General features: G+C 47.9%; 1 protein-coding gene across 3 annotated transcripts in view; it reads left to right on the top strand.

Moving 5' to 3' along the window:
* Positions 1-26,150, top strand: part of PRKAG2 (protein kinase AMP-activated non-catalytic subunit gamma 2) — a 328,707-nt gene that overhangs the window by 142,405 nt on the left and 160,152 nt on the right. The window contains exon 1 of one of the 3 annotated variants that reach the window (XM_019530349.1): positions 4,380-4,843. The exons of the other annotated variants lie outside the window; for them this stretch is intronic. Coding sequence (XP_019385894.1) covers positions 4,750-4,843 — 94 coding nt within the window. The 5' untranslated portion in view covers positions 4,380-4,749. Of the gene's footprint in view, positions 1-4,379; positions 4,844-26,150 lie in introns of those variants that run through there. 3 annotated transcript variants of the gene reach the window in all.

The following is a 26,150-nucleotide window of genomic DNA, read 5'->3' as shown; positions in this document are numbered from 1 at the left end:
TACTAATGGAATGCTAAGAAATAGCAATGCTTATTATGAGTATGGGACCATAGAGTCATAGAAAATTAGGGTTGGGTAGGGACCTCAGGAGGTCATCTGGTCTACCCCTTCCCCCCCCCCCGCTCAAAGCAGGACCATCCCCAACTAGATCATCCCAGCCAAGGCTTTGTCTAGCTCAATCTGAATGTCCTGCAGTCCCAACTCATTGACCTTTATTGCCCTCCTCTGGACGCTTTCAAGACACATTTGGATGCCTATCTTGCTGGGATCATTTAGCCCCAGCTGACTTCCTGTCCCTGGGCAGGGAGCTGGAGCTGATGATCTTGCAAGGTCCCTTCCAGTCCGAATGTCTATGAAATATATGAAATGGGTGTTTTGGCTGAGTCAAGAATGCAGGTTTTGACTGATTAGGAGTCACCCCTAGCCCAGTGCTCCCCATTACCCTCACTTCTATTGATCATCCTGCTGGTCCATATTATAGCCCCGGGAGGGGTAGAATTAAATAGCCTAGCAGTAAGCTGCGGCATGGAACGTGCAGAGGAGACTAGTACATACTTCGGGATTTAGAAAATATTATTACACCGTTTTACTTGTCATATTTTTCCAACCTAAATCTGTTGGCAAGAGCCTGTCAGCTCTGGAGACTGCAGTCCTCAGTATACATGCAGCCACAGCCTCAGCAGTATACTGTAAGCCTGCACCACAGGGGTCATGAAGGCCAGAGGAGCTGCTAGGCAAGCAGTCAGTAAAAGCTATCTAGCTTCTGGATACCAAAGGATGTGCCAGTAAGCTGTAGGGAAATAATACATTCCCCTCCCTTAAGTACTGCAGTATATTACACCGCTTGATCCAGAGTCAAAGGGAGTTGAACCCATCTTCACACGTTGGGTTGAAGGTCAGTGAAAGCCCAGATGTAGCTGGTGTGCAGTATTCTGCATATCTGGTGTCCCTTTACGGCTGTATTGAATAACAGTCATTCAAAGGGCGGGCAGGCCAAGTTTAGGCAAGGTACTTCTCTTATTGTAACTGTCTGGGTCTGTGTTAGCCAGAATGTTGACTTGCTTTCCTGGAGCCTCCTATTTTCCAAACGTGTGTTATTTTGACAGAAATTTCCAAGTTTTCCAGTTGACTTTCCAGAAGATGGCTGCAGGCTGACCTTCCCCCAAACCCCCTGCAGTGTCCCCTGGCTGGGGGGAGATGGGCCACAGCACTGGCAGCTCCAATAAGAAATCATTTTTTGGCCGCTATCCATTCCAGGAACTAAGCAAGAGCCAGATGAAGCTTGAGTTTTGGGAAATTTTTAATGGAAGCGACCAAGATGTGTTTGGAGACCGGTTGAGTGTGGAGTGGAATGAATTGCCATCATGGCTAATGTCTTCAGCTACTGCACCAGCTATTTTTGCACCCCCTTCCCCAGTGGTAGGATCTAGGATTGCTGTCCCAGTTGCTCCCGCGCAGTTAGGCCTCTGGTCTACTCTGCATGTACACAGCCAGAGTGCTTCTATGCCCACCATGACAGGGAAACATTTCACCATGTCCTGCCATTTCTATCAGAAATATCCTTGCACCAACCCTTGGAAAAGTCTTCTGTTTTACATATGACCTGATCCAATGTCTCCCTCTTGTAAATTAGTGGGAGCACCCAATTAGTTGGATGCTCTGCAGGGACGGCTTAATCCTTTAGCGGGCCCTAGGCGGACAAATTCCTGGGCCCTGGGCCAGTTGAGACCCCCCTCCCCACCCCTGGCACTGCTGCCCATGGGGAGCAGGGCTTGGAGCTGCCGCTGCAGTAAGGCTGGCAAAGGGGAGGGGAAGGGAAAGGAAGGGAGATGGACATGGCCATTTGCACTGCCGCTGCAAAGGGAAGAACCGGCCCCCTGCAGTTCAGGGCCCTAGGCATGTGCCTAGTTTGTCTATGCATTAATCCGGCCCTGGTGCTCTGGACCACTCAGGATCAGCCTCCCTAGGGTTTTATTTTTTTATTTTTTTTTTCCAGTTTGATAGGTTGGTGCCTCTGGAGACGTAACATGGTACAACTCCATTTGCCAACCTGCAAGCTGTGGGTCAGAGTCTCTGTACATTGCAGTCAATAAGTGGTTTGAGTTTCCAGCCTGTTGAAACCTTTGCAGTTCTGCTGTAGCTTCTCCAAGCTTGGCTGTTGATTTAAACTTTGTTTAAATGATGTTTCCAGAGGAGCGGTTCTCACAGATACAATATGCTCTATACTAGCACAATGTCCTTTCTTGTTTCTTATTGAGGAATCTGTTGTTAAACGACATTGCCTCCTTTTCTAAGAGCTGTGGGGAAAAAACCAGCAGGGCCTGGCTGCTCTTCTTAGCTAGGGGACAGGAGCCTCCTTGGTGCAGTGGCCCTGCATGAAAAGGTCAGTGCTTGTATTTATTCTTGGCTCCTGTCCATATGGACTTTGAGAAGATTGTCTCTGTGTGGCAGTGAAACCAATTTTTATCTCATTAAAAAGGGATTTAAATTTTTTTGTCTCTAATGACATTAAGTCATTGCCTGTAGTCAGGGCATAGGAGAGAGAGGGATCATTTTGTAAGGAAGGGGAAACCCAGGGTGGCTCACTTAGTCTAAACTTGGGGCCTGTTGGCTAGCTGTTTCCTTAGCTCTCCTCTCTTCTCTTCCCTCAAATTCGTTCTAGGGTTATGGGCCTGGATTCTGCCCTTAGAAACGCATACATTTCCCTCTAAGTTGTCTTTCTGAAGCATACATAGCAGCTGCTTGGACATAGTTTAACTATCTGACTGTGCAGGGCCGGGACAGCAAGTGTCTGTATTCAGTCACTGTCCAAACACTTCCCACTTTATCTTCATCATACATAATATGGAGAGTAGGTCTTGGAAGATGCAACTTTCTCACAAAATCATGGGGCCTCTATGCAACCAACCAATGTGTTTGTCAAGAGAAGTAAGCCATGGATCGTCTTCTGAGATGCCCTGTAGCACCGCAATGCACCCCTCAAGATCTGGCAACTTCAACACCGGAAGCAGTGGCCTGTGCAGAATGTTGGGAACGGACCGCATAGAAAGGCTGGATCGGAGACACGATGAAGAAGACATAATACAGTAGTAATGTTCTGGTAGAGCCTTGGGATCCCAGTTCCCATGGTGTTGAGCACCACGCAGGCACATTGGGCGATGGCCCCTGCCTCAGGGGAGTTAACACTGCAGTTGAGGCATGAGTGTGGATGATGCAGTTATGGCATGTGATGATGAAGAAGAAGGTACTGAGATCAGAGCAGGGGGTTACATGGGGCAGCCACATTCAGGCACACGTGCAACCCAGGCTTGCTGCTTTTTTAATTTAACAGTTACATTAAAAAAAAAAATTGCTAACTTCAGCTGCCCCTGACTGACACTGTCATTACTTGGGGAATTTCTTGTCTGGGTCTCACAGAAGGGCTTGGAGGACAAGGTTAGTTTAAGGAGGGGGTGCCAGGTAGCACTGAGCACCTAGTGGAGTGTAGGAGAGGTGCAGGCACTGAAAATCGGGTTGTTTCTACAAAGCAGGTGCCACTGGTGCTGGGTCTCCATGTTCAGAGCAGACCTGGCCACCACCCAGGGTCCTGGAGCTGTTTGTTTTACTCCTGCTGAGGAGCTAGCCCACAACGGCCTGCCCTTCCCTACAAAAAACAAGTCCAAACCTAGAGGCCCCAAGTCAAGCACTGTCCCTTGGTGTAGCTTAGAGATCTCGGCTTTGTGTCTTGCTCGGTAACTTTGTTTAGAAAGCTTTCCGATGAATGTGTGAGAGAGCCAGTGGTCATGCGCAGCCTTTTCCACGTCGAGCAGGGCACTGACGGAGGGCAGGCGGTTTGTCAGGTGTTTCTTGTGTACAGTACGAGGCTGTGTGGGGAGAGGGTTTGTTGTTACAGAAAAGCCCCAGCCCGTGTGCAGTCTCCTATTTCCGAGAGATGATCACCCTCCCTTGCTGAGACTGGCAGGGCTGCATTCCCATTAGTCATTAGTCCTCGAGGGGCTTGACGTTTCTTAGCTCATCAGTCAGCAGCCAGACTATCCTGTCCCTGTAAAGACCTAGGACGCATGAATCAAAATAGTTGTGTGATGTCATGTCACAATGTGAATATGCCCTGACCAATTGGTGCCAAGAATTGTCTGTACAGCGTGGTTTCCTTTTACAGTCTCTTTAAAGAGACATCATGCAGAACTGCACATGACAATTCCCTTCAAGAGGGCTTGTGCCTTTTTTGCATATTGAGTAATTTTTAAAAGGGGGGAGCTTATCAGCCCATTACTGACCTCTTCTGCATAAGCTGATCCACTCTGGAAATTCTGCTTCAGTCTCTGAAACTTCCTGGCTGCTTAAGGCTAAGAGCTGCAGCTCCAGTGGCTGCAAGCACCACAGGCTTTTGAACCTCTCTTGGTATCCGCAGATACTCACTGACTGGTTACTGTCCAGTAGGTGTTCCAACTGGGAGTGCTTTATACATGGAACCGGGCCACTTAGGAGCTTATTGCCATGAAGATATGAACTGATTTGCCTTGGGGCTGCATTTCAGGATTCCACAAGCTGAGGCTTTTTGGAGACGCATGATTTTTCTGTTGACTTTTGGGACTTTTTTTGGCCTCCCTTGACTGCCTGCTGACCTGACTTATTCACCTGCCCTCCTTGTTTCCCTGACTCATTCCACCTTTTGCTCAGATCCGCTCTCCCTTCTTCAATCCCGGGTATGACTGACAGCTGCAATTGCTTTGGTGCTCACTACAGCTCATGAAGCGTTTTGGCAGTTTTAGAGGAAGCAAGAAACGGAAGGACCAGTGCAAAAGCTCTGAGAGACGCCAGTCTGAACCTCATGGCCTTTTAGGTAGGGAAACTACAGTGCTAACCATCAACATGGGGACAGATTATTCTTTGTGAACAGGGCTTGTCTGAGTATAAAGCATTAAAGCAACTTTCTGTTCCCGAATGCCATTGATTCAATTGTGTAATTGCTGTGATTAGGTGTTTATGGGGATGTTTACACAGTTTGGCACCTGACATGAAAAGCTAAACTAAGCTATTGTCTTTAGTATATGCATCTAAACCAGTAGATAAGGAATTGATCTTCCAGATTATTTTTTTCCAAGTGGCTTTACTGTGTTCAGATTATTGTAAACTGTGAAGTTCATCCTAAAGGAGCTGTTGGATTGTAAATTTTACATTTGGGGATTGTCTTCCTTGAAAACAGAAAATTAACTCTAGTGTTACTTTAGTAAAAGTTTGAATGACGTATTTGCTGAATGAAAAGGTAAATGTTAAGCGTTTCAGTTTTTGTGGAAGATTAAAACCCTATTACGTGCTAGAAGTGACCTCTTTTTTTAAGCCCTCTCCTTTTAAGACTGCACTTTCCAGTAGAGTCATGTTGGATCTTTAATTTAAGACCAACCTCTGTAAGACACTAATGGTTGCTGGCGATTGTGTGCGTGTCTGTGTGTGCGTGCTGGAGGGTGGGTATAGCACGAGTTCTGTTTGAGTACCAAACCTGGCAACAAGTTTCAGAGATGAGTGAGTTGGCTGGCATGCCTCCGCCACTCTGGCATGCACTCTCTTCGGAAAGTGAAATAGCTTCTGTGCTGACTTCCACCTGACGAACAGCAGAAGCTATAATTCAGGAATGTTGGAATGACTTACCGGCATTGCTGAGCCACCGTTATTTTGTGCACGGTATGTTTTGTAGGAAAGCACAAGTCTGCTGAGAGAAGGGATAGAAACTCGCCACGCGCGGTGGGCAATATCACATGGAGTCAGTGGGAGAAGGTTGGAGTTCAGTGGGGCCAGTCGATTCACTGTGCCGAGCTCAGTTCTGGTTTCACTGTGCTACGGTTCAGCACTAACTGCACTGAAGCACTTGGTGTAAACCCAGCGTGAGAGCTGCATATGGATTTTGTATGGAGGTGCCTGTGTAAGTGTGTCAGCCTTCCGCCGTCTTTTATCAGTATATTCCGGCTGATTGTTTCAAGGTGTGTCCCCAACCTCTAAGTTCATCTGCTCTGATGTTAGTCTCTCTTTCAACAGTAGTATTCATTGTTTTCTTTCTGCATGACCGAGGGAATAGGCCTGATTCTGCTCTCCACTGAATCGGGAGAGACACTCCTGGCTCGGCGAGGATACATTAGTGTGAGGCTTGTGTATGTGATGAGGCAGCGGGTTTGGGAGTTCGACAGTGGGGGAAAAGGTGGAGTCTAGCACAGGGAGAGATGCTGCTGCCGATCACACAGCAATAAGGTAGACTGAGACTATAGAGGCCCACAAAAAAGTGGGACTCTTCCTAAGCTGTCAAGGGACCCCCCTGGGCTCCCAGACAGGGAAGAGCGTGTGTGGTATGTGCTCTCTAAGTCTGGCATACGACGCTTTCAGGCAGTGCCTCCCGCTTTAGCCACGGTTAGCCTCAATGAGATGAGGGTGCTCAGTCAGGTTCTGGGGGACACTCGCAGTCTTGCTCCAGCAGCAGGTGGCTGGCAGCAGGCCACCTGTTACATACAGGCTCACTCCAGCATCAGTGCTCCCTGTGATCCCAAGCAGCCAGCGTTAATCCTCTTGCACAGAAAATAATTCATCCTGCCGCAGTAGCGGTTGCTATAAAAACCTTCCTGCCTTGGACTTGTGTTAGAGAGACAGCATAAGGGAGAAATGCAGAAAAGGATACATCTCCTGCTCCCTGCACTGCCTCCTTCCTGTCTAACTAAAATGCATGGGAAGATTTCAGTGGCATGAAGAAGCCGAGTGCAAGCTATAAAACACCAACCGAGTCCTTACCAGCTTCCAATAATTGCTCTCATTAATCTTGCCATGTAGCCCACCCTGGTGGCACAAAGACAGAATTAGGAGCATATTTACTATGCAGAATTTCTATCATCGATATTTAAAACCCAGCCCCAGCTTGCTCACTATGTCTGAGTTTCCTCAGGAGCAAAGGGCTGCAGGTGCTTTCCCACAACCGGACCTTAGATCACAAGAGCAGGAAAACAACAAGACAGTGTGTATATTTTATTGCCTTCCTTGGATTAGTTTCTGTTCCGGTGATCCCAGCAGAAACTGTTCTCTTCCAAATGTGGGCTAATATTTACAAAGGCAAATTCTTTTTTTTCAGGCTGCCTTAATTTATTGCAATAAAATGTCAAAACAAAAGCTTTTCACAATTTGCTGAATTAATCTTCACTAAAAAAACCTGGTTGTATCTACAAGGCCTGTGTTGAATACCCCTGGAAAATCATTCAGCCCCAGCAACTCTAAAGGGAGACAAGAGGGCTCAGCAGATGTTGGGGTCAAGTATTTGTTATTCATCTTTGACTGCATTTGCAACAGATGCCTTTCGTGGCCCTTGAGGTCTGGTAGCGTGGGCCAGGCATTCTTTCCAGTTTCTTTGCTGTCAGAGAATGGATGGCAGCAGTCTGCTTCTGCACTTTTAAAGTGGTGGCATTGGTGAAAATGTGGGAAGGCTCTGGGTGAACTGGAGCCCATGCAGGGCTCACCTTGCTTACCATGGGGAACTCCATTTTGTTTCTTGCTAGGATTGGTTCAGTCCCAGAAGCTTCTTTCCTCAATAGTGATGTAAAGGTACAGAAGAGGGAGAATCCTCAAGGCTTCCAGGATGCCATTTTCCATGCCAGGTGTCACTGGCCAAGTCTCATTCTGGTTTGCACCTCTGGTCTTCAACTGAGCCCAGAGTTCCTGGTGTTTCTTGGCCTCTTTCCACAAGTGGTCTAAGGAAGGGAGAGTGCGACAGTAGTATCAATATTGGAGCCTTTCTGGGAGTGGCTCCGCCCTCCTGTAGTGGGCCAACCACCTGCTTACTCACCTGCCATGCCTTGATCTTATTTGATTAGAAGATGGTTGTAATTAGCGGGAAGCTGCCCATTTTTCCACACCCTGGTGACAGGGGCGCTATCTTTGGCTCCTTTTCCTCCCCTACATCACAGCCCAAGCCTCGCAGATGGAGCTGACGTGGTTTAACCTGGGCGTTGTTGTTTTCTGGCCCTCCTCTTTACTCCCGGGGCTCCTTGCTGCCCCCTTCTCTCACTCGCTCTGGGGCTCCCTGCTGCCCCCTCTTGCTCCAGGGCTCCTGGGCTGGGGCCAATGTGCCCCCTAACAGTGCTGTGCCCTCTCCGGCGCCAGGAGGCCCCACACTACCATGGAGCTCCTATGAGACCTCCTCCACCCCTAATAGCCTCACCCAGTCCTCCGGTTAAAACAGTAAACATAAAACATAAAGCCCCTGGGCTACAACATAAAAACTAGACCATCCGGTCGAACAAAAATCTACTCCCTACGAGAGAGCGAGAGAGTGGGGGAAGAAGGGCTCCACCAACCTCAGCAGTGACCAGGGGGTGCTCTCATGGCCAGAGTCCTCCCCTCTGTTTGTCTGAGCTGAGTCCCTACTCCCACGGCTGCTGGAGAGGGACTGCCCTCCTGGCCTTCTACCTGGGCTTAAGAAGGGATAAGCCCTGCCCCTTCCTGGTCAGCTGGTTTTACCAGTTGCCCTGGCAAGCAGCACCTGTGCAGCCCTGGTGACTGGTGACTGGCAGCTGAGCCTCCCCCTTTCTGCCACTACAGGTCTCCCCAGAGCAGTCTCCGCTCTCAGGCGCAGGGCACCTGAGGGCACTGCGACAGAGGGGCATAGTCATAGAAAAGTTGGGCTGGAAGAGATCTCCAGAAGTCGTCTAGTCCAGACCCCTGCCTGAGGCAGGATCATCTCTTGCCAAACCATCTCATTCAGATCATAATCTAAACTCTTCATAAGACTACTGTCAGACCTGATGCAACATAAACCTAACCTCCTAACCTGCCACAGATAAAGCGGGGGTACCATGGCAGCCAACATCCTGCTTCTATAAAATGTTGTCAATATGTGCTCAGGGGGTCCCAGGCAGAGGTCCATGACCTTCACTACAGAGGAAGGCAAAAACCCTCACAGTCCATACCAGTTTGATCATGGGGTGAAATTCCTTTCTGACCCCAAGTATGGCCATCGGTCTGACCCTGAGCAGAGAGCAAGACTCTCTAGCCCGGAACCTCTGGCTTTGGAAGTCACTGACCCTAAAACAATGGGGCTCAGACCCTTGTTACAGGATCCATCTTCAGAGTTCCTAGGACTAACATAGTCTGAGGACTAATAGGTCCCAGCACTTGTACCCAGAGAGAAGTGTGCCTTGGGGCGAGGCCTGGTCTAGTGGATGGGTGTAAGGGACTGGGACATAGGCAGTTAGGGTGGGTCACCTGGATAACAAGGGCAAGGTCCAAGAGCCAAGAAGCCAGTCAGGAGCCAAGGGGTTGAAGGACTGGAGTCAGGAGCTGAGGAACCTGAGTTAGGAACTAAGGAGTTGAGGAGCTGGACTCAGGGGCTGAAGAGCCCAGAAGATGAGCCAGAAGCCGGGGCTGATCAGGGTATTCAGATCAAGCAAGAAACACAGCATGGCAGCCTTTTCCCAGACAGCTTGCTTCTGTCTGTTCTGGGCTTATAAAGGCATTTATGAGCAGGGCCCTTTCCTGTAGCCCTGCGGGATGACTTAGGCTAACTCCTGACTACCTGCACCTGGGGCTTGAGGCTGAGTCTTGGGCAGCTGGGCCCAGGTTCATTACAACAGGACTTCTCAGCTGCCCAGCTATGGGACCTTTACAGTCCCTTCGGGTGAGCATGCAATCCGCAGGGGTCTCCGCCAGAGCACAGTGCACTGGGCTTGGAGCAGGGAGAAGAGTAGTGGGACAGAGCAGTGAGAAGGAATGGGGATGAAGGTAGGGAGAGCTTTGAGTACAAGGTGGGGACACTGGGGCTTCAAGGCCACAAGATGGGAAGCTAGTGCAGGACTCAGGAAGCAGGAGAGAGGCCTAGAGCAGCAAGAAAGGGCTCTTGTGGGGAGTGGGGTTGTCTGAACTTTGCCTTGCTCCTGCATCACCTTGTCAAGGAAATTTATGACTCTCCTAGTTATTAGTTCTGGCAACAGCCTCGTGTGTTGTAAATAGCTCTGTTCTATGGCTTCCTCAAGGAGAAGATATCTTGTCTGAGAGGGTACGAATGTCCTTGCCCTTTAAAGGGCACCATCTGTTCGGTGAAGGATTGAACGACACAGGCGAAGGATGGGGTATTCCTGCCCTGTCCAGGCCAGAAACACCTCTGCTTTGAGGCCCTTTGCTGATACCTACACATCTGGGGAGCTCTATCACGCTCACTCACATTGATCAGACTTACCTGGTTGTTAGTTTTGGGCCAAGGCTGCTGGAGTCTGGTCCTTGCCTCCCTGTCTGTGCTATTCCCTGCCTTAGTAAGCTTCAGCAGGTCTGGACTCAAACCTACCGCAGACATGCCAGGTCCTGCACCTCTGGAAGGAGGAAGGACAGGGAACAGGGCTGCAACATGGGCAGCTTGCCAGAGGTCTGAACACTGCTCTTTGGGCCTGACTTTCCCCTGCCTTGTGCTGTGTTTGGTCTCACTTTCCATGGATGCAAATGGCTGTACAAAGTGGCAGGTGGTAAAGAATGCAGGCTGGTGGGCTACCCTAGGTAGTCTTATAGGCAAAACTAGGGGTCTGATTCTGATACTGCAAATGCACTTGCACACGAACTCACGGGCTCTGAGTGGCTTCCTTCAGATCCACCAGTGGCTGCCTTGAAGTCTGGTAACCTGCACAGAGTAGTCTCAAGGTGAGAGAGTCCTGTGTAGGCTTTATGCTTATGGGTGTCCCATGCAAATTCCCTTGCTTCTGATCTCCATGGAAATGAAGCACCATTGCCCAGGGTTTACAGCTGTCCTGTGCTTTGGAGTGCGAAGTAAATGTCTGTGTAAAGTCCCATGTTGTAGTTCCCCAACTTCATTTTGGGATGGTGGGTAGAGATGTGAACTCTGCCTACCAGAGGGGATGGTGATTCACAAGTCAGAGAGCAGTCATGGGCACAGCCCGAGACCAAGAACATTTGGCCTGTAGCATTTAGAAGTGCAGCGATGGTGCAAATGTGAACCAAGGACCTAGTTCAGCCTTTTGCTGGCCAAATCCATGGCACTGGGCTCTGTTGCAGGAGGGGGGGCAATTGGGGCACCATGTTGGACTGGAATCTCCTGGTATACTTTAATGGGCTGGACTGCAGCTGGCTGGGCCCTTTCTCCAAAGCTGTCAGTGTTGGTGGAGAGCTTCCCATGCTGCCCATTCCTTCTAAAACTCTTGTTACCATTTCACACTGCCCTTCCCTGATGGAATTGCCAGGCAGTGTGGCAGTGGGCATGGGTCAAGGCCCAGGGTAGCACTGTATGAGCCTGTACAAGGGTTTGGTACCTGGTCTCTGCCCTTGTGGATAATGCCCTTGTGCATTAGATGCCCTTCGGTAGAATATTCGCTCCATTCGCTGTTCCTATAATTGCAAAGGGCAGCAACTGTGATGAAAACAGAACTCCTGGGGGAGCAAACTGCACCTCCCAGTTGTGAGGTGCTCCGCATGCAGAGGAAAAGGACATAAAAGAGAACAGAAGAATGGAGTCCCATTGCTCTGGAAAGGCAGCCCCAGCCTTCAGCAGCAGAGACTAGAAGCACGTTAGTTCGTTAACGTTTTTCTCTTTGGTTTTCATGGTCTGCTGAGCTGACAGCAATTTCAGAAAACATCCACCAGTGGCAGATCAATGCCAATTAATCTTGTATTACAGAGAACTCCGAGACCTGGAAGCGGTGAGGCTTCTCAGAGCCGGGCTGTCACTAGGACAAAAAGCAGTGATGAATTGCACCAAAATGTATGAAACCCCTTTCTTGCCATGTTTTGCTTCTCCCGACTCTCCTCCATGCTGTTCCCTGGAGCCCACCAGCAGTGGAAATGCTCTCACTTGAAGGTGCTTTGAATGTCAGGAAAAGCACTGTTCCTATGCAGCAGTAAAACAGATATTTTCTGTCGGGGAACCAAGACCTGATACTTACTTACCTACTGCTTACTGTATTTACCTGCATACCACACATGCGCCTTTCCCCCAAAAATCAGCTCCCAAACTAGGTTTGTACCTTAAGCAGGGAAGCTAATTTTTCCGGGCTGGAATAGAAGCAGGGCAGAATAGAGCAAGCAGACACAGTGGCGTGGCTGCCAAAATGGCAGCTGCTTCTCCCCAGGCCTAAAAAGAGTAGGGACAGAGTCTGGTGTTAACCCTCTCACAGCTGCTGGTGAGGCAATTGTCTTGCATGAAGAGCCACTGAGCTGGCTGAGGGCGAGTGAGCTGCTGCAGGCAGTCTGTAGTATCTCGATGAGGCTTGTGGTGTGGACACAATGCTTTATTATTGACAGACTTGTATAAAGAACTATTTCCAGTAAAGAAGTAATGTTCTTGCTGCTGCCCTTGCAACGGTCTGGGGCTTAGCCTTGTTGCTGTTCAACCTCACCAATGCCTGCTGCTTTACCCAGACTCTCTCCCGGGATGCCACGCTTCCTGGACACTGCGTCACATAGTCAGCCATGCCTGGAAATGTTCTTATATGGTAAAATTCAAATATGGGACTCCTCAGTTTTGTTGGGACTCTATACAGGAATAAAGAGCGATGGGGAAGCCTCTTGTTTGTAGGCTTGACCCCCAGGTTCTGTATTTCATAAGCCTGCGCTCCTCATATACTGTACAATGCCTGAAGACTCAATCGTTCCTCCTGGCTGAGGCAGGGGGAGGCTTCCTCGAAGTGGGGTTCAGTGAAAGTCCCAGGTATTGGATGCCCACGCAACAGATCTGTCTTTCAGGTGCCAGGCTCTGATGACTGGTTACATGTCAGTAGTAGGGTTTGGTCTCCCGTAGGCAGGCACAGCACCACAAACATCTCCGTTTATAACTCCCATCAGCATCATCATTTTTTATAAAAACCCTGCATGTATACAAATGACGTAGCTCAGCACAGCAGGATGGGTGTTATTTGTGGAAGAAAGAGAAAATCTCAGCTCAGATCCTTTTGTCATTAGATCCAGAGGGAGTGTCAAATGCATAAAGATGGGGGAGAGAAGACTAGATTGATGGGAGAAAGGAAAGAGAGAATGAGGGCTTGAGGGAATAAGATGGAAAAAAGGTCTTGATGGGAAAGACACATGAGAGAGAGCGAGCAAAGTGACACATGCATACACACACACAATTTTATTGAAGAAAGACAAAATTTGTAGGTCCCTCTTTGTCCTTTCATAGTAAAATAAAGTTTCCCAACATGGCTTGTGAGAGAAAAAAAAATTATTGTTTGTATGTCAGTGAACTTAGTGTTTCCAGTCAAGGAGCAGGGTCCGGTGTGTAGACCAGAAAGAGGTGCCTCACAATGTTAGCACTGTGGGCAAACATGATTCACAAGATAAAGTCAGAGATTTTAAATAGGACTCCATCGTGTCAAAAGTATTCTGCTGGGTTGTGGTCTTTCTGAGTTCTCTGCAACAGAAGACTTGCTCTATTATTTTTTTGTAGTCAAAAAAATGAGAGGACTAAGAACTGGCATTTTCTGACAGGTGCCTCAAAACTGAAGAGGTGTCCCAAGTCTGAAATATTTGAGAACCATTGCTGTAGGCACTATATGGCTATGTAAGGAAAATGAACAGTATGAAAAGCACTATTATTCCCATTTTACATACTGGGAGAGCTGATATTCCATAAGATTCAGTCACCCTTGCAATAAACAAACTATTCACCTACTCAAGAGTAATAAAATAATAAGTAGCTTTCTTCGTGGTATCATTGTGGTATTGATGAAAGATGGGCCATTAGGTTTTGTGCCGGTGCCAGTACTTTTCATCGCTCTCTTGTGAGCTCGAGGGAAGTGACTTTCTTAGTTCAGTGCAGTTTCTAAGTATAATTCGTCCTTCTCTCCTTGCCCTCCTTACATGCTAGGGGTATGGCAAATGGAGGCAAAAGACAGACTGGTTGGAGGGGGTTACCTTGATCATTGGATTGAGTCCCCTGTTCTTGCAGACACCCACATCATATAATCAAATATCTGGCTGTTTTTGCCTGAAGATATTCAAAGGTGCAAAGAAGATGAAGCAGAAATTACTTTATCATGGAATCACAGCTTGAAGAAGGCAGCCTGGGGTTTCAGCACACAGAAGGCCACTATTTGTGTTTCAAGAACCAAGTTTGATTTTAAATGAATGTTCAAGTTGATGGGCTCATCCTATTACTTTAGTTTAATGTTGAGCTCTTTTCTTCCCCTTTGTAATTTTCAAAGCCTCTCCCTTCTACATGGATAGCTGCTTGAGGAGCTATAATCTCTAACTCAGCGTTGTGTTTGCTATGAACATATTTCACCAGCCCATTGTTTACTTCTAAAACCTTCTTATGGATTCATATCACAAATAGTTTCACCAGCAGTTAGGAGCAAATTTAATATTTTTCCACAAACGGAGACATTTCAACAGCTTAAAATCCCACAGGTGAGTAGCATTTGTGTCAAGATACTTTATTTGATTAAAAATCAGTGTATTTGGACCATCGCCTCCCTTTTAGCATTTCAGTAAACTGCCCCAGATCACTGTTTGAAGGACACAGTTATCGTTTTGTTGGATTACTTAACACTAGGGATTGTTTTTGAACTCAGCTACTTCTGTCAGTTTGCTTTCACTCTTCTTCCTGTTCAAATTTGAAAACAGGTCAAGGACTCCTAAGAAAGTCTGAGCTGTCAGATTCAACTGCTCCAAATTACCTCTGCCGTTTATTCTCACCACAGAGTTGCTTTCAAATATAAAGCCTTAAGTATTCATAGATGCAGCACGGGTCTGTGAGATATTGCCATGCTGCTGGCAGTCATGGCTTCTAAGCTTGAATTCTCGGTATAGAAAAAGGTCACAGAGCCTTAATTGGCTTGAGAGACATAGCCCAGCAGTGTATCATACAGCCACGTGCAGATTTTGCACTTCTTAAACTCAGTCCTTTTCCTACTGTCCTTCAGTTGATAAAGCTACTGGGATTGTAGCTTGAGGAGGGCACCAGGAAAGACTTAGAATTAGAGATACCCTATTGTTTCTTCAATAAATGTTCATCACGTCAGAAAACAGTTACCACCTATTGGCACAATCTCACACCGGTGATGAGAAACCTGTACGGCAGGGGTGTCAAACTTTGCCAGGAGACAGGTCTTTGATGTATAGGACAGGCAAGTCTTTCACACAAATTGTTGCCCCATACTCTATTCAGAATTGCTCCTGTGATATAGGAAGAGAGAATAATTAACAGCAGAGTGAGGTTTAAGCAGATAAGGTTCCTTGGGTAAATCCGATTGCTTTTATTAGACCCACTCAAATAGTTGGAAAAATTCTTCTTTGCAAGCTTTCAGGGGCAAACACCTTTCATCAGGCTGAGGAAGCGTCTGCAGATGGTCTGTGATTTTAAGCAGTGCAGACAAGGAAAGAGGGCAACGTTTTCAAATCTTGAATGAGATGAAAAGCCAGTTTGATGGAGAGACAGAGGAAGTTTGCTCAAGATAGTAGAGGCTTGACATAGGAAGGTTCTTGCTTTAATGATCAGACGCAATGATTGTGCCATCCTTGAGGATAAAAGTAGAAGCCAGTGGAAGGACTAGGTTGAAGACAGGAATTGAGAAAAAACGTAGGCTGTTTTGTTCATCTGAGGAAACATATCTGTGTGCAGTTGACCCCGAAGGGCTGGGCCAGTAATCAGGATTCACTTGGACATGAAAGTCTTCAGCCACATGCCTTTTCAAGGGCCATGTGCTGCGACGGGGGTGGCACCCACCCAAATGTTCTCCAGCCCCTCATGAATCCTCAGACGTCCAGCTGAGCTGGTTTTTCAGCTGCTTTTGAATCGGTGGACCAGGGTGAGCCATGAGGCAAGCTACAATCTGGCCCTCTATTTGTACAGAACGAAAGAAGTAGCCCTGGATCAGCTGGATTTTATTGGGATAACAGCCTCCACTTAGATAAGGAGAGAGAGCATTTCATGCCGGCACTTAGCCTACAAGCTGCAATCCACATTAAAGGCTGCAGTCATGGATTAGGTGCGTCCTGCGGTCCTGGAGGTTTACTAATTCATCCCTTAGCTAAACAAAGTTTGGATGCCCCTGAACCATTGTCCCCCTTAGGCTGGCATTCATTTACTAGCTTGAGGAACTGCAGTGGGACTTGGTTTGTATCAGTTAACTGTCTCTATAGCAACTCCGCACTTACACCCGTCTGTAGACTAAAAATAGATCACCTTGATCCCAGGGAAAGAAATCAAGGGAAATCAAAGGGGCCAGTGGTATGTGAAAACTGTGGAGTCAACTAGTGACTTGAAGATGGGGGAGGAAGCAGTTGCTAAATGGCTTCAAATACTAATATGCAATCTGTTATAAATAAGCTGCTATGTTAAATGAATAGCCGAGAGGAATCTATGATGTTGAAGCAGGAAACCCGCAGTATTACTGACTTTGAAAACCTAGCAAATCACCTTTTATTGGAGAAAGATGTTCGCTATTATTGTTGAACGCAGGAGGGACGTTCAGTGATCTGTGGGAGGCTGAATATGTTTGTTAAGAGACAGACAGACTCCTCGTTTACATAATCACGTCTGCAACATGATCACTGGGGTAGTACCTCCCATGTGCTTTTCCCTAGCTTAAAGTAAATGATCAAAATGCCTGTTCAAGGATGGGATTTGCATTTGTATCAAACGGTACTTGTTATGGGTCCGATCCTGAAACGTGCTGAGCCTTTGTAGCAAGGTGTCACCAGTTCCTGTTGAAGTTAGTAATGGGTTTTGAAGATGCTCTGTCTTGCAGATTAGGGCCCTGTCTGGTGGAAGGGAAATCCAAATGACACCCAATACTATTTTTTACGACAGTTCCTTAAGTAACACAGAGTACATCAAAGACCTGTCTCCCGACGAAGCTTTTCTGCACAGGATTTTTTTAGTTTAAATGCCATTATTCTAGGGATTTGCTTTTCTGTGGGTATGACAGTATCTGGAAACAGCACTGCTTGAGTCTGCTAATGGCAGAGTGCATGGCAGAAGCCAATCCCATTTCTGATGTTCGGGGCATTCATTCATTGAATATGAACGCAGCTGAATCAGTCTAGTGCCTGAAGGTACTCTGCTGCTGGTGGGTCACTGCATGTGTGAGGACAAAGTAGCACAGAGTAAAACTTACTCTGTAAGATGCCACACTGCCCTGCCTTCCTCCTTCCAGTAGTTATTGAGCTGCAACTAACTGAGTGTCTGCCCTTTTGAAACGTTGGCCCTTTTTGAAAGTGCTCAAATACACGTGTCCACACCCTTTCATGAATAGATGAGATACCCAGATAAGAGGAGATCCTAGACAACGTGCATCTCCTACCCTCATAAAAGGGTTAATTTCCCTTTGGGAGGCTACTGGAGTTGGTATTATGGATTCAGAATATTAGTCAATGAGAATTTGTTCTGATAGAGTGAGATTTTTTTTCATATGGACTTTCTTGGGCTTGCAGTTTGCAGGAGCATTTGATATCATGAGTCTGTTTGTGTCCTGGACTGCTCTCTTATGTCTGTGACTCCCAATGACTGCTCTATGGGAGTGACTATGACTGCTCTATGGGAGTGACTATGACTGCTCTACTATGACCCCCTCTACCAGTTACAGGTATTGTGCAATGAACTGGTCAACTGCAATTACCTTAAGGCCAGCTACATGTACAAAATAGTTATCACACGATAAAATGCTACAACCAACTATAAAGTTAAACCTGGAAAATGTGCTAACTTTATAGCTGGTTGCTGTCAAGCTCTAATTTGCATGTATAGCAAGAACTCCCCTGCGCCTGGGAGCCCTGTCAGCCAACAGGGCTTCCAGCCACAGGGGTGCACCATGCTCAACATGAAACTCCCGGGGGATTACAGCGGCCACAGTCTCCAAGACTCGGAGGTGTGTGAAACCCCCCAGCCCACATGTGCAGCCAGGGCCAAGAGTCCTGCTACTGGTGGGGCTTTCAGTCCTGGCTGTGCCACATGCATACCGTCAGGTGTGGCATGCTTCCCCCATAGCGGTGGGAACCTGCTTCTTACTGATGCAGGGGAAGCCCAGGGTTGGGCTCCCCCTACACTGGCAATAAGGCGCGATTGGATCTAATGCGTGATCCTATAGTTGTCTTGTACCGTGCATGTGTGGCATGGCAGGAGGTGTGATTAGGTGGGTCATGCATTAGACTCCAATTGCATCTTTACCTTCATATGTAGAGGGGGCCTGTCATACCTGCGTAGTGTTTGCACTTACTATATTGTTATAGTTTTAGTTGGTGCCCATTTCTAGAGCCTAAGATGTGATTATTATCCTTCGTGTACATGTAATTCTTAGCCTGCCATGAGTATATCTGCTTGTTGAGCATTAACAGTGAAACAGCATAAGAGGAGACTATTTCCTCGGTTTTCATGGTTTTTCATCTTTTAAGACGGGGATCAGTAACCTAAGGCCCGTAAACTGGATTCAGCCCAGGGAGCCACTGGATCCAATCTGTAGAACTGGGATTTTGGCTGTTTGGTGTGGGCATTGCATGCCCTGTGGCTGGGTGGCAGGGAGCTTTCCCATGCCATGCCACTGACGGCTGCCATGTGGGACCTGCACTGGGCCATTCCAGCCTGCTGCTGCAAAATGTTGCTGACAATTGTTTCCAGACATGGCAGGCTTGAATGCAGTTGGTGGTATAAAAACTTAGGTCTAGATGTTTGGCTGCTGACAGCCATACCCCCACTGACTTTAGTCAAGCCATCCCACTTCAATACCAGGCAGGAATCTGAGTCGTCTTGAATTCTCCATTGGGTCGTTCTTTATTAACAACTGTGGAAGAAAAGTGTTAGAAATCCTGAAGACAAAGTGTAATGTGAGTTGTGTCAGGTCTGTCATTGCAGAGGAAATGTGAACCTTGGATAGAATAAAACTGTGACTCACTGCAGTGGTCCAGCAGTAAAAATCCCCCGGCTTTACAGCAGGAAAGAAATTGGCCCAGTACAACTGCCATTTTGTGTGGAGGGAGCTTGGCACACCCAGCCACTCCCAGAAGGAAAAGTCAAGTCAGAGCAGCTGGCTCTTGCTCAGCCTATGCCATCATTAAAAGCCCTTGTGCTTTTATATCACTGTACCTTATAGTGGTGTAGGTTTGCATTAGTAGAGCTGATACTGATACATAATCGAAAGGGAAGAATTCCCATAAGCACAGGAGCGGCTGCCAGCAAATCTTTTAAGGCCAGTGTTAGTGGTCTGATGGCTGCTTTATCCTTTACAGCTTCAGGCTTCACACTTAGAAAAACAGAGTGGGCCGCCAGCCCCAAAGTCTGATCCATCATCCAGCAGGGCAGAGCACAGGGTCCACCCACACTGTTCTGCTCTCGGGATTTATTAATAGCTGTGAAGTTCTCCCACTTCATTGGACGGCAGGGCCTCAGCCTGGGAACACCCACCTCCTCCACCCCTGGAGAAGCTGGTTCTTTTGCTGACCTGTAATACAACTCTTCCTCTGATCTCTGGAGACAAAGCAAGTGGCAGCTCCGATGCTGACAGGTTGGTTTGTTTACCTCGTTTCCTAGGTGGAGACCAGAGCTTTCTCCATCTCAGCCAGGGCCTGCGCTGCAGCCTTTCTTATACCAGCAGTGGGGAGGCTGGGGCTGGGAGACTGACTGACTGGTTTGTGACAAGTCTGGCAAATTAAGCCTAAACATTTGAATTTCTTTTTTTAATTGTAACTGGTCAGGAATTGTGCCAAGGGGCCGGTTCATCAAGTCCTATGTAAGATCTGACATGAAAAACAAAGCACAGTGCTGAGACCCATACAAGAAATTCCTGTAACATGCATAGTGGAGGGGCGGGGGGAGGTAGGAGCTGGGCTACAGGATATGAAAACTTTCAAGGGAAGTGGTGCTGGCTTCTACTCTGGGGGTCTTTAAGAAGAGGCTTGATGGCTACCTGGCTGGAGTCATTTGAGCCCAGTTTTTCTCCTGCCCAGGCAGGGTATTGGACTTGAAGATCTACAAGGTTCCTTCTGACCCAACTTGTATGATTCTATGAAAAACTGTGCTACAAATGTATGTGTGCACCATACTTCTTCAGGGATGAATGCAGAGGAATTTGGCACACACTGGGATAGGTTTGTAGAATCGTGGAGAAGTCAGGCTGGAAGGGACCTCTGGTGGTCATCTAGTCCAGCCTCCTGCCTGAGGCTGGATCAACCCTATCTAAACGAACCCAAGCAAATCCTTATCTAACCTATTACTAGAACTACACAAGCAACCCTCCATCACACAACCGCAAAGCACAGTGCCATAACCTGCCCTAGGTAAAGGAGGGGTGCAGTGGTGGTCAATGTCCTGCTGGTGCAAAGGTGGTTAAATTTGGTTGGAGAGATCCAAGGAAGAGGACCACACCCCTTGTTACAGAGGACTGCAAACCCCCCACTGCCCATGCCAATCTGATCGCGGGGTAAAATTCCTTCCTGACCCCAAATACAGCGATTGGTATGACCCTTTATTCCCTGCAACAACCAGCAAAGCCCAGAAACATGGGAAATGCCCATAGTAAAGTACAGGCATAGTTACTAATAGATTAGCCCTGACCAGTGCTTATCCAACCTCTTCTTGAACACCTCCAGTGATGGAGCTTCCCTAGGCTGCCTGCTCCACTGCCCCGCTGTTCTAACAGTCTTATAGCATGGTCCACTTCTGGTTTATCCACAGAACAACCCAGGCAACTCCCATGCGACTTGGCCAGGCTGCTGGACTGCCATGCAGCGTCGACAAGCCCCAACTCAGGACCTGTGGTAGAAGTCTGGCTACACAGCTCAGTGCAGGATAATTTCACCCCTCGTCCTGCAGCTTCTGCTGCACTTCGTGCTGCTATGGCTTGACTGCTCTTAGTATCCAACTAGGTTAGCAAAAAGGTGTGCAACAGGGCAGTGCTTGCTGTGCCTGAAGTGTAGAAACACCCTACCCTTCAGGAGAGAAGGGGATTAAATGAGCAGAAGATTCACAGCTATGAACCTCCTGAGTTCTGATCCTAGCTCTGTTGTTGCCTTGTCATGTGACCTGACATGTCATGGCTGCCAGGTGTTAAACTCTGATGTCACATTTAGGCATGTGAGGAAGCAGCCTGACTTTCAGGGTTCCTGAAAGTGCTCTGCAGCTTTCCCTGAAATCAGTGCTTTGGAAAGTTAAGTCATATGTTCAGGTGTCTAAATGCAGGTGTGGGGGCCTAGCTTTAGGCGTGCATGAAACTCTTAGCATAGGCCCTCTAGCGTGTCTGCAGTTGAGCATCCTCATGCAGGTCTCCCTAGCATTTTGTGAGCCTTAGGTAATGCTAATAATGCTTTGTTTCTATAAGCTGCTTGTCCAGCTGTAGATCCCAAAGCATTTTAGGAAGGTGGTGTAATGAGATCTGCCTCTGAAGGCAGCTGTGGCACCGTGTAGTGTCCACACTAAGTGTCTTCTCTCCCCTCCAGCCTTTTGGGTAGCACCATATCCTCACCTGCCACATCTTTAATGGAAAATAAAGGTGTAAGCTTGAGAGGCTGCCACAGTCCACCAGAGCGGTTCCTTTTTCTGCCTGGCTCAGTGCTTGCTCGCCCTTGGGCTCAGTTTGTGGGACTCGCTCACAGTGGAATCACATACTTATTACCCTCAGCAAACCTTCTCAACTCTCTAACTCTCTCTTCTTTCTCACAGTGCCTTCCTCAGGCGCCACTATGGCTTTGTAGGGCCACAACCTTCAATACCTTCCTCAGGGCAGTCCTCCATGGCCTACTTCCCATACAGCCATGTCCATGCCTTGTGGGGCAAACAGTGGCATCAGCAAACATGGAACATAAATCACCTAGCTTGTGTGTGAGACTGTGTCTGTAGTGTTTCCTTCTCCCCAGGCTCTGCAGAGCTCCTTCTCTGAGCCCAGGAGCATCTGGGCCTTTGTTCTTCCCTGTCAGGGTCTCTGATCAAGGATCCCTGGCTGGGCCAAACACCTAAACTACCACATCAGCCCCTGATCTCTGGCCAGTGCAACTGCCCTGGTTCTCTGCAGCCAGACTGGTTGCATTAAGTGCCACTTACCCTTGTATGCACACCTGTAGCCTCAGGTTGCAGGTATATATTGGCACAGCTTCAGTCTTTTCCAGCAAGCTTCAAGTCCGCAGCTCTGCCTGGTTCTCCTGACTTCTGACCCTGGCTTTGGCTTTCCTGGTCCTGCTTTTGTATTCTCCCTGTAACTTTGCACCAGTTCTTTGAATCCTGGCTCCTTACCTTGCCTTATATCTTGGACAGCATCTTGTGGATCCCCCCTCTCTCAGCTCCCCTGGAACTAGGTCCTGTGCTTCCTGCACTGCTGACCCAGGCCCCTACCTGACAGACAGGTAACCTGTCCCCTCTCAAGGGCTATCCACAGGCCTGGCCACCTACATCCCAGCTAAACCCCCACATTCCCAGTTACCTAATCTGGTGGTCCTCCTAGTAGGCTACAGGTCTCTTAATTGGCCACATCGTCAGTGTCCTTTGTTCTGCTGCAGTCATTACTTAATGAGCTGCCTGCTCTGTGTCATGTATCTGTCACTGTCTAATTCTGCTGCTTGGCCTTAAGTCTCAGTAACAGGAGTTGGGACCACTGTTACAGGTGGGTATTGATGATCTTTTACAGATGAAAAAAACTTAAACACAGGAAGATTAAGTGCTGTATAGTCATGGAGGTGGCACTTGAATGCAGGCCTTATTTTCAGCCATTAGCTCACACAATATTATTATTATTCACTTTTAAGACTGTCCAGTGAAATTGGTTTGAATATCCACCAGCTGTCTGTAGATATCTGTATCAATGCCCAGCTGGGGCTTGATTCCCCTTTCTGAATTATATAGACAAATGTCATGGAGAATAGCTTCTCGGTATATATTATTAACTGGTTTCATTGTAGTGATTTCCAACCCTTGTGCTCTTCCAGTATCTGACCTGACTAAGCAGGACAAGGCCACATCTGGTGCCGCTCTGCAGCCTGACCAGGAGAGGATGCATCAAGAGCAGGACAGCTTCCAAAGTTGTTGCCCATATCAGAGCAGTGTAAGCAGGAGTCTCCTCGTGGCCACCCGGGGTACCTTGCCTTTTCTAAGAGAAATGTGCCGGGGCACTGAAGTGCAGCTATCTCATACATTGATTAGAAGGCACGGGTAAGCGTGCAGGGCCATGGCATTTATTTAAGGAGGAAAGCATTCCCTGGCTGGTTGGTGGAATTAGGAGGGAGGTTTAGGAGTTGCAAGGGGAACTATGACATAATTCATTATGGAAGGGATTGAAAAGATACAGAAGTGGATCGGATCAGAATTGGGGCTTCATTTATTTGAATGGTTTAGCTTGGAGGCTAGGAAAAATTTGTTGAGAGAGGGCAGAGAGGAAACTGCAGACACAGGGGCCTACCGTATAAGAAAATAGCAGTGGAAGTGGAGTGCTTCCTTAGCCCTGTGTCTGAGTATCTTATCAGTTTCTGTACGTGTCAGCAGCACATCCATAATAAGAAAGTGCTGTGTGGCATTGTGCAAACTGGAATTAGAGATGCGATAATCAGTCAAACTGTTGGAGATAATGTAAAGACTCTATGGCATATGCTTGCATTCCTTTAGCCAGGGCAGAACCCTTATATGTTCAGACAAGTCACATTTGTGTGTCTACAGTCTAACATTATTGCATTCACTCCAGGGTGCTTCTGTTGGATCCGAACCGTCACATCCCATGGAGCACAGCAGCGGTTCCTAACCCCAAATAGGTGTCCCTGAGTTTGTCCATCATTGTGATATATTCAGTGCTGTGTGTTGCCACTCATACGGGGACTGGTATTGTAGCCTCCTCTCCCTTTCTCCCTTCCAGGTCAATCTCCTGTGCTGTCGCACTGGGCACCAGTGCTGCACGGTCCCACCTTCCATTGTTTGGTGTATCCTCCAGTCTCAAAGCACGTGTCCCCCAGCCAAGACAAAGGTGGATGCCCCAGACTTGGAATTCTAAAACACGGCTTTTGTTCTCCTCCTGCTGGCTACATACTCCCCTGTCTGTAGTCTCCTGGTTTGTAAAGCACTGCTCATACTTTGCTGCCTCACAGGGGTGCTGTGAAATTAAATCATGCTTGCAAAGTACTTTGAGATCCTCAGATGGTACTAAAGTGGAAAGCATTTGTTGATTCCTTGCTCAAATTTCATAGATTTCATAGATTTCGTAGACATGAGGGCTGGAAGGGACCCTGGAAGATCATCGAGTCCAGCCCCCTGCCACAGGGACAGGAATTCAGCTGGAGTCAAAGGATCCCAGCAAGATAAACATCCAAATGTCTCTTGAAGGAGTCCAGAGTAGGTGCTTGCACCACCTCTGGCGGCAGTCTGTTCCAGGCCTTGGGGGCTCAGACAGTAAAGAAGTTCTTCCTTATGTCCAGCCTGAAACAGCTTTGGAGGAGTTTGTGACTGTTTGACCTTGTCATCCCTTGGGGTGTTCCCCCAGATCCTGATGCACAACCTTATATACTTATAGGCAGCCACCAGGTCCCCCCTGAGCCTGCGCTTTTCCGGGCTGAAGAGTCCCATAGCTCTCAGCCTCTCATCATAAGGCCTTTCTCCTGCTGTCCAATCATGCATGTGGCTCTCCTCTGGACGCTCTCAAGCTTTTCCACATCCTTCTTAAATTCCAGAGCCCAGAATTGGATGCAGTACTCCAGCTGCAGCCTCACCAAGGCTGAGTACAGTGGGAGGATGACATCCTGGGGTTTGCTAGACAAGCATCCATGGATGCAAGCCAGAGTTTTGCTCACTTTACCAGCTGCAACATCACCTTGGTGGCTTATATTCATCTTGTGGTCAATCATGATCCCCAAGTCCCTTTCAGCTGTGGCGCTAGCAAGCGTAGCGCTGCCGAGCCTATAAGCATGCTGTGGGTTTTTCTTCTCAGTGTGGAGTACCTTGCATTTTTTGGTGTTGAAAGCCATCAGGTTTTCATCTGCCCATTTTCTGAGCCTGTCAAGGTCAGCCTGGACCACCATCCTGTCCTCGGGTGTGGACGCTCTACCCCAAAGTTTGGTGTCATTGGCGAACTTGGCCAGCCCGCTTCTGATCCCAATGTCCACATCATTGGTGAAGTTGTTAAAAAGTATAGGTTCAAGAATGGAGCTTTGGGGGACCCCACTGGTCATGGCTCATCATGATGATTGACTTCCATCAACTACCTTTTTCTGGGTCCGACCTCGGAGCCAATTCCCCAGCCAGCGGACTGTGATGTAGCTGAGGCTGCAGTTGGCCAGTTTTCCTATAAGATGATCACGGGATACAAGATTGAAAGCTTTTTAAAAATCAAGATATGACATCAATCTCTTCTCCCTTGTCCACCTAGTCATAGAAGGAGATGAGATTGGTCAGGCAAGACCTACCCATAACAAACCCATGCTGGCTATCCCTCAGGATGTTGCCATCAACCAGTTTGTCCAGAATGGTCTCTGATAATTTTTTCCAAGATCTTCCCTGGGATAGAGGTCAGGCTGATGGTCCTGTAGTTCCCCAGATCTACTTTCCTGTCTTTCTTGAAGATGGGCACCACATTGTCCTTCTTCCGGTCTTCGGGCACTTCACCTGAGCACCAGGAGTTCTTGAAGATCCGTGCCGGCGGCAGAGCTATGATGCCTGCCAGCTCCTTAAGTACCCTGAGGAGTAAACTGCCTGGGTCTGCTGACTTGAAGGTGTCCAGCTTCTCAAGGTGTTCCTTCACATGGTCTACATTGATGAAGGATAACAATTCTCCCTCACCCTGGCCATCCCGTACCATATTGAGCAAGGCCATCCCTTGGAACTGGTGAAAAACTGACACAAAATACCCATTAAGCAGGTTTTACATGTAATATATAATGTATTGGCGACTTCTGCTTGTCATCTCGTTTGTCTACCTCAAGCCAAGCTTTGTGGTGCTGGTCTGGTTTCTTCTGGATTCCTGTCTGCCTGTAAATTGATTGTAGTAGTGCTGCAATGATTTTTGTAGCCGTTATGGTCCGGGGAATATGTGAGGAGTAAGACTGTATGTGGTGTTCAGCTTAGGCTGTATCTGCTTCTTTTTAAGACCTCAGGACCTCTTTCTCAGACCTGTGTGTGGCTGGCTGTAGGAATGGATAAACATGTCATCCACCCTGGCCATGTGCACTGTAGCATGCCCATGTGTGTGCAGTTGGCCTTCTTGCACAGAACAGTACAAATTCTTCAT

This window comes from Crocodylus porosus, unplaced genomic scaffold (assembly GCF_001723895.1).
Source record: "Crocodylus porosus isolate Cpor-Errol unplaced genomic scaffold, CroPor_comp1, whole genome shotgun sequence".
Lineage (NCBI taxonomy): Eukaryota > Metazoa > Chordata > Crocodylia > Crocodylidae > Crocodylus > Crocodylus porosus.
The sequence above is the reverse complement of the archived record's forward strand: the minus strand, read 5'-3'. Positions and strand labels throughout refer to the sequence as shown.